The 8,881-nt window shown below is 30.2% G+C and overlaps 1 protein-coding gene across 4 annotated transcripts; it reads right to left on the bottom strand.

Moving 5' to 3' along the window:
* Nucleotides 1-4,318: 4,318 nt before the first annotated feature.
* LOC105778645 (uncharacterized) lies at nucleotides 4,319-8,084 on the bottom strand. 4 transcript variants are annotated; one of them, XR_001128831.2, is made up of 7 exons: nucleotides 7,175-8,084; nucleotides 6,629-6,727; nucleotides 6,432-6,534; nucleotides 6,267-6,344; nucleotides 5,818-5,916; nucleotides 5,276-5,356; nucleotides 4,319-4,749 (listed from the first exon to the last, which is right to left on the bottom strand). XR_001128831.2 is itself a non-coding variant. In XM_052622778.1 (3 exons), exons 1-3 carry the CDS (start codon nucleotides 5,833-5,835, stop codon nucleotides 4,549-4,551), a joined length of 300 nt encoding a protein of 99 aa, XP_052478738.1. In that variant the 5' UTR covers nucleotides 5,836-6,254; the 3' UTR covers nucleotides 4,319-4,548. The 4 variants fall into 4 exon arrangements, 2 of the variants coding, with proteins under 2 accessions (XP_052478738.1, XP_052478737.1); XR_001128832.2 differs by lacking the exon at nucleotides 5,818-5,916; XM_052622778.1 differs by lacking the exons at nucleotides 6,267-6,344; nucleotides 6,432-6,534; nucleotides 6,629-6,727; nucleotides 7,175-8,084 and having other exon boundaries at nucleotides 5,818-6,254.
* Between the last annotated feature and the right edge of the window lie 797 nt (nucleotides 8,085-8,881).

Below are 8,881 nucleotides of genomic sequence, written 5' to 3' on the forward strand. Positions count from 1 at the left end.
ATAGTGATAAAATATTAATATAATTGCAATATTAATCTTAAATTACGTGGACTACACCCAACTGTACTTATTAAATGAGGATTGTTTCTCTTTTACTCTCCAGTTTACATCTCATCGATAGAAGTAATAATGAAAATATAATATTAATAAAATCCAATGTAATTAATGCTAAATAAATAGCACTAATAATTTGTTGGACTTCCCATTTAAATTACTTTATTTTATGTTTGTATATACATTCACCAAAATAAATATTACAAATTTTATTTAGAGCAAATTACACAATTTTTCTCTTGGTACTGAAAAATAAAAAATATTTTAGGCACAGTCATTGAATAGTCATTACAGTTAAAAACTGTTTTATTTTAATTAACTGTTGTTAATTCAATGTTATTGTATACTTATTTTAGTCATCCAACTTTAATAATTTTTATTCTAGTCACTCATTTCTTTTTTTAAATTTACTCTTTTTCAGAAAAAGAAAAAATGAGTTTTATAGGAAATCGAGTTATTCAGTTGTGGAGATAAAACCTAAATTTCCTACAACTCAATTACTTATAAAACTCATGTTTTCTTGCAAAACCCAAGTAATTCACTAGAAAAAACCAATTTCCTCTTGTTACGAAAAAAAGTAATTTTAAAAGAGGGGAAAAGAAAATGAAAAAGATAAAATGTTTTTCTTGTAAAAATCCAAATTTTACTATAAAAATTAAGTAATTCTATGTAAAACCAAGTTTTTTTTCTCTTTTACGGAGAAAAGGTTTAAAATTAATTCTAGAAAATAAAAATTAAAGGAAATTAAAAGATAAAATTATTATTCCTATAAAGATTCGTTTTTCTTATAAAACCCATCCAATTTCCTGTAAAACCCCAATTTTTTCTTTTATCGGGAAAAAACTAAAACTAATTTAAATAAGAAAAAATAAAGAAAATTAAAAAGATGAATGATATTTTCATGTAAAACCTATAAACCCAAATTTTCCCAAGTAAAATTAATTCTAAAGAAATTAAAAAGATAAAATAAGTGACCAAAATGAAAATTTACTAAAGTTAGGTGACCGAAATAAAAATTACTAAAGTTGGGTGACTAAAATGAAAGTACAATATTATTTAATTAATGACAATTGACCAAAATTAAAACAATTTTTAACTGTAGTGACTAAAATGAAAATGATTTTCAATAACCGTGCCAAAAGCGAAATTTTTTATTTTTGATTCCCAAAGTAAAGAAAAATTGAAAGTTGGATGATCAATTGTGTAGTTTACCCTTTTATCTATAATCATCAATGCAACTTTTCCTTTTAGTAAGATAAAAGTTTCAATTTTGAATACCTAAGTTTAAATATCATTATGCTAATTGCAATATATATATATATATTATGTGTAGGTTTTTTAATTTTTTTGAGTTGAGTTAAGTTGTTTCCATATAAAGTTTGTTTCTATATTGAATATGGTTGAATATGTAACTATTTATAATTATTTTTAAACATTTAAAATATACTATGACAATTTTATTATTAAATTTTAAATTATTTTTGTAAGAGCCCATTTTTTGCCCGGGCCCAATAAAACCTAAACAAAACCAAATACAAAAATTAAAACCCAAACCTAACTAAACCCAAACCCAACAGCCCAAAATCGAACCAAAACCTAGCCCAACAGGCCCACAGAATAAACATTTCAGTAAACCCTAGGGCGCCGCTCCTGCCTCTGCCCAGCCTTAGCGCCGCACGCCTCCTCGCATGCCCACCGCCGCTGATCGCAATCGCTGGCTCTCCACGCGTGTCAGACCACCTGCAAGAAAAAGACAAAAACCAACAAATAGCAAATAGACAAAAAAAAAGGAAGAAATGAACAGTTCTGTAAATCGGCTATAAAAAGCCATGAAATATCAATGTATTCTCTTCTCCGGCTTTTGACGAACATTAATAAAAAAGAAAAGAAAACAGAACACTGATTTTCAGAGGTGAAATTTTTATTTTTATTTTTTCTTTTTTTGTTTGATTTTTTTATTTTCACGTACTAAATAAATATAACAAAAAAGAAAGGAAGGGCTTACCTGGTGGATCCCGCGACCGTTGCCGGAGGTCCTTCTCTGTTGCCGATGTTGGGCCGAGGAGGGCGTGGGAGATCCTCTCCCTTCTGCCCTTTGGGGCTAAGAAGGCTAAGCCTTCGGGTCATTGAACGAGGGCTAAAAAGCCCATCTTTTTCGACGCTGGCCGTTGGCCACGGCGGCGGTGCATCCGTTCGTCGGCGGTGACTATGGCCGGATCTCTGGTCGGTTATGGAGGGGTTGAGAGGATTGTGAGGGAGTGTTTTTCTTTTTTTCTTTTTAAATTGAATAGCAGAATGGGTTTTAAAACAAATTTGTTGCTTTTATAAGGGACGCAAAACGACGCCGTATAGGGCTACCTGCATTGACCCGACCCGATCGCTGGGGATTCGCGTGTTTAGGCTTGAGGGGATATTTTTGCGCAATAAGCCCCTCCTCCGCCTTTGCGATGTATTCAATGCGGTTCTTTTATTATTTTCAATTTTGGCCACGAATTTTCGCGTCTGTTTCAATTTGGTCCTTGAATCATATGCAGTCCCTCGGTTAAAACGCTGCGTTTCAAGCAGGGGGATATTTCACAATCGGTCCCTTAAGTTTTGAGCACATTTCATTTCGATCACTGGCAATCCCTTTTTATTTATTTACAGTTCGGACCCCCGGATTTTGGTTTGATGTTAATTTCATCCTTTAGTTCATTTAATTAATTTATTTTTTTTAAAGAAAAGGAAGTTCCTTTATTATTTATTTTAATTTATATATATATTATTTACCTAACATTTTTCTTATTATTTGTATTATTTGATTTAAGTCATTATATATACATACATGCGTTTTATAATATATATATACACATATATATTTTTATATAATTTATATACATATACATACTTATGTACATTTCTTATTATATCTTATAATTTACATATATATGTATATATTCTTTATTTATTATAAATATATATTTCTTATATTTCATATTTTCTACATACATATATATACTTATATATTTACATATCTTAATTCATATACCTATACATGTATATACATACTTACATATATTTTTATATTTAATAATCTCGTATATTTTTACATTTTATAATTTTTTAAATTTTATTTATTTATTTACATTTTCATTATTATCTTGAAAGAATGCTTTAATTTTATCTCTGCTTGTATACTTACACATTTGTATGCTTTTTATTTATTTTATTGCTATTGCTTGTATTATTTTTACACCATCATATTTACTATTGTTTTGTTATGCATAACCACAATGTAATTTATTTTCGCATTTTTATTACAACGTCGTGTTTCATTTTACTCAATATATCAAAATTTATTTTAAATGAATAGTATTTCGTAATTTGAGATTCTGAAAAATCGTACCCTAACTTACGGGGTTTCGATTTTCTCAATAAATCCAAATACACAAATCATTTCAACCAAAGTTTTAAATAATCTCGGGAATTAAGAAAAGATCGTGTTCTAACTTACGGAATATGATTATTTTTCTAAAATCGAGATAATAAAAAATCTTCTAAAGTAATAAAACTTTTGGCGTTTATTCTCGTTTTAGAGATTTCACTACACCAAAATAGGTTTTTAGCGGCATTTTTTTATGCCTTAGCGCCGCTAAAAGTATTTGCGGCGTTTTTGAAAGCGCCGCAAAAAACGCCGCTGTTGTAGACGCCGCAAACATTTGCGGCGTTTTTAGGAATAAACGCCGCTATAGATCATGACCTTTAGCGGCGCTTTTCCCACAAACGCCGCTATAGATCAAGAGCTTTAACGGAGCTTTTTGCACAAACGCCGCTATAGATCAAGACCTTTAGCGGCGCTTCTCCCAAAAATGTCGCTATAGATCAAGAGCTTTAGCTACGCTTTTTGCACAAACGCCGCTATAGATCAAGACCTTTAGCGGCGCTTTCCCCAAAAACGCCGCTATAGCTCGAGGCCTTTAGCGACGCTTTTCCCACAAACGCCGCTATAGCTCGAGACCTTTAGCGACGCTTCTCGTAAAAACGCCACTAAAAACATAACATTTAAAAATTTATTTTAATCAAAAAATATTTATTTTTATGACAAATATTATATTATGTTTTATTTTTAAAATTTGAACTTTAAATATACTTTTAAGAATAAATAAAAAATATTATTTAAATTAAATTTTCTATGAAAATTTTAACTTTAAAACTAAATATAAAAATTAATGAATTTAGTTTTAGAATTTAAAATAATAAATTAATAACACAATTAAGAGACCAGTTAGCACATTAGGAAGGGAGAGAAGTATATTGTGAGAGAATAACTTGAGTGCCCACATGACTCTCGCAAAGTAAAATATATCAAGTGATTACAATTAGGATTTTTAACCTATTACTGTCCTTAAACCTTTAGAAAGTATGATTACAGAACATACTTTAGCATTTTCCGCAATAGATAATTTTGCCAGTCTCTCTTTCTCAGCAAGCTGGAATGCAGGTGGATCTGATCCTCTATCGATTGGAAAGCCTAGTAGGTACATGGGTGCTCACCTCTTCATAACATTCATTACAAAGTCCATAGGCAAAAGGTTTTCTCTCCTTGTGCCTACATAGCACTTCATCTAAGCTGGTTTCTTTTGACCCAATATTTGGTTGTTTTCTAGTTAGTGAACTAGTTCGAAGCTCCCTCTCCTTTTCCGTAAACTCCTCCATCTGGTAATAAGTTTAAAACAATAGAGGTATTTTCAAGAAATGAAATCAATATTAAGAAAATAAATGCAACAGAGGAAAAGTTAACTACATGCTGAACACAAAAAATTCAACATAACACTTGTTGTAATGATAAAAAATTGGCATCAAATTTTTCATAAAATTATTTAGATACTCCTTAGAGTGGACATAATTAATAAGAATAATAGCAGTAAAGATTCACTAATCAAATTCTACCATACAAAAAAAATAATAGCAATGACACGTGATACAATTACAACAACAACATAGCTTTTCTCCCATAAGATGTTGCAATCCATATAGAACAGATTATGCCAGCATGCTCTACTTAGTACCAAATGTAGATAGGAAGTCACATTAATATCAAAAGTGAAAAAAGTCCCAAACTATTGTAAACATCAGTTATGGTTCTTCATTTCATGGTTACTAATTTTCAATCTTATTCCATTATCAGTTTCCTGGAACAAAGTAGTTCTGCATTACCATGCACAAGTAAAGAGATACAAACCGTTAAGGCTCCAGCGTTAGTATTCTCAAATTCAATCAACCGCTTTGACAATGTTGCTTCACAAATGTAAACATGCTTTATCTGATAAACAGAGAGCTTAGTTAACCCAACAACTTGAGAGAGAGAGAGAGAGAGAGAGAGAGAGAGAGAGAGAGAGAGGGGAAAAATAAGAATCAACGCAAATATAAGTAAAGAAGAAATTGGAACTTGGAAAAATGATGAAGATCTCATCTAAGAATATAGTACCAAAAGCTGTACACGAGGACAAAAGATAAATATAATAAAATCAATTAAACTAAAAGCAAAAAAAAAGCACACAATGAATTTAGTTTTAGAATTTAAAATAATAAATTAATAACACAAATAATAAATTAATAACACGTACTTGCAAAATTGTTTCTACATTTATGTATTAATATTAACAAAACTATAAGCATAGAACATAATAAATTAACAAAATGCTTTTAGTCAAATTAATATCGTAATAATTTCAAAGTGGAAAAAGAAATATATAATCTTTCAGTTAATATCTACTTGCTTACCTGCCGAAAAATGGTCATGTTAAGGTTCCAACTCTTGTCCCCATTGTCCAATGCTTAACAAGCATTTTCTATCACTTAGAATTAATATTTTAAGTGTACCTAAAACATTAAATTCTATCAGTTAGAATTAATATTTGGTCAATTTTTTTTCAAATTCAATAGTATACTCTACTGGTTTATTGTTTCAATTTCTGTCATTAATTCCCACCATTATGCTCCTCACTATTTTGTTCCAACCTCTTTTTCTACAAAATAACAACCACAGCAACACCAATTCTTTGGTTCATTAGTTTATGCCATATATTTGCCACTTGGCAATTTCATGTAAGAGACATATTCTATAGTAAACATTATCCTAGCACTGGCAATCATTGAATTTATACCAAAGGCCTATCCATCATAACATGTCAGAATTTATACCATAGGCCCATGCATCATAATTGTCATACCTATTGAACTCTCAGTTGCTATTTTCTTGGCAGGTGGTTGCTGCTGCATCAAGGCGTTCGTGCTTGCTTTTCGTTTATCTTGATTGATCAGAAAAAAGGAAAATCGTAAAGGGGAGAAGAGACTTGTGGATTAAGTGTAAATATGATGGTTCGAAGAAATCATACTTGTCGTAACTTTGTTGTTGCTTTTGCATACGGGACGAGTTGGGGGTGCTAGCAAACTGGGGAACATTTTAAGCCGACCATACATGCACAGTCCAGCTGCACGCTATTAGTGGAAAGTTTAGGCAGTGTTGTTAGATCTACAGCAAATAAATGAAATGATGCTCGTAAACTGGTACCAAATTTGATGTTAAACTTACCAGCAGGGCCCTATAAACACACCAGGCCTCGTGTCTTTTTATTTCAGGTTCAAGAAGTTGCAAATACGCTTCAAGATTTGGTAGTATAAGTAAACGAACCTACATATGGAGAAGAAGCGTTAGCCAAACATAGGAAAGACATACTTTACAGATGCCATAATAAAGATACCTATAGAGAAACCACATATTTACACTTTTGGACTATGGATTTCCAATTTCTTTCTTTCTTCGGATCTTGCAGAAAAGAGTGACAAAACAGTTTTCTGAAAGAAATGGGCTTAAAAAGATAGCTACCATTGCAATATCTTTGACCAATTGATCCCACAAACAAGTATCTTATTGTCTTGTCTAATATGCTCACAAAACCTCAAGTTATTTGATAAATAAAATATTTTATCTTTCTTGCTAATAAAATAAACTAAAATAAAATAAAAAACAAAAATCAAATTAGTTCAACTCCAAGTCCTTAGTCAAATTTAATTAAACCTCAAGTTCTTTATCAAAAGAAAAGAACATATATATAAAAAAAACCAAGAAAACACATACCTAGTTTGATTGGTGCCAACTTTTCGGCAGCCTCCTGTAAATGTATAAGGCAAAGGTTGAAACTTGTAAGAATTTAAATCCCAAAAGTAACTGGTCATACAACAAGTTTACAACCTCCTCAAGTATTGCAAGAGCAGAACAAGCAGCCCCTTGTACCAGCTTGTTAGTATCCGATATTCTTTGCAGGAAAGCCGTAAGAACTATGTCAAATTGCTCATAACCTTTTTTATTTTGTTTTTTATAAATTGGTTTTTTATAAAATAAAAAAAAAACAAGTACTCTCAAAATAAAAATTATGTATTTTAATAAGAAAACAAATGATAAAATGGTTGTAATTAATTATTAAGTTAGAATTATCCAAATTAAATAAGTACCTATATATCCATATCATTATATATCTATTAACAAATCTCAAGTAAACCTTAACCTTAAACCCTAAATTAACCATTCAATACATATAAAGTCTATCTATTATATATCTCTTAAATAATTTAAACTATGCTCATAATTTCAATATATTTGATTTATTATTATCTATTTTACAATTATATAAGAACATATTTAAAATATAAATTAAAAAAATAATTAATCTACTCAAAACCTTAACCCGGCCCCTGAATCCTTAAACCTTAAATCCCTAACTCTTAACCCCTAACGTCTAACCCCTAAACCCTTAACCACTAAACCTTAAATCCCAACCCTTAAACCATAATCCCTAATCCATAATCCCTAAATCCATACTCCCTAATCCTTAAAATATGAGCTCCTAAACCGGCCTTAAATCTTAAATTAATCATATACCCTAAACTAAAAACCCTAAACAAATTTATTATTATCTCTTTTACAATCATATAAGAACATATTCAAAATATAAATTAAAAAATAATTAATCTAAACCCAAAACCCTAACCCGACCCCTGAATCCCTAACTTTTAACCCCTAATGTGTCTAACCCCTAAACCCCTAACCATCTAACCCCTAAACCTTAAATCCTAACCCTTAAATCATAATCCATAATCCATAATCCCTAAATCCATACTCTCTAAACCTTAAAATATGAACTCTTAAACCGGCATTAAATATTAAATAAATCATATACCCTAAACCAAAAACCCTAAACAAATTTATTATTATATCTTTTACAATTATATAAGAACATATTTAAAATATGAATTTAAAAAATTAATCTAAACGCCCAAAATCCTAACTCGACCTTTGAATCCCTAAACCCTAAATCCCTAACTCTCTTAACCCCTAACATCTAACCCCTAAACCCTTAACCCTCTAACCCCTAAACCCTTAACCCTCTAACCCCTAAACCTTAAATCTCAACCCTTAAACCATAATCCCTAATCTATAATCCCTAAACCCATACTCCCTAAACCTTAAAATAGTAACTCCTAAACTGGCCTTAAATCTTAAATAAATCATATACCCTAAACCAAAAACCCTAAATTTTTAATATATAAATTAAAAAACAATCAGTAATCATGTACCCAAAAAACTTTAAAATTATTTTAAATAATAGTATTTTAATTTTTTCATGTGCTTTATTTCAAATTATTTCTACCTGTCATTATTTTTTTATGAAGATTTAAAATATTCAATTAGAAATAAATTGAATTTTATTTAATTAATATAAATAAACCAATTAAGATAAAATGTTTTTAGCGGCGCTTTTCTAAAAACGCCGCTAAAGGCCCCAGC

Source organism: Gossypium raimondii, chromosome 10, assembly GCF_025698545.1.
Source record: "Gossypium raimondii isolate GPD5lz chromosome 10, ASM2569854v1, whole genome shotgun sequence".
In the NCBI taxonomy this organism is placed as follows: domain Eukaryota; kingdom Viridiplantae; phylum Streptophyta; class Magnoliopsida; order Malvales; family Malvaceae; genus Gossypium; species Gossypium raimondii.

Excerpts from the sequence above, each read along its gene's own strand:
- LOC105778645 (XM_052622777.1), bottom strand. The coding sequence starts at position 5,506 with ATGAGATCTTCATCATTTTTCCAAGTTCCAATTTCTTCTTTACTTATA. Across the intron at positions 4,750-5,275 it reads CTAACGCTGGAGCCTTAACG|ATGGAGGAGTTTACGGAAAA; the intron begins GTTTGTATCTCT and ends ACTTATTACCAG.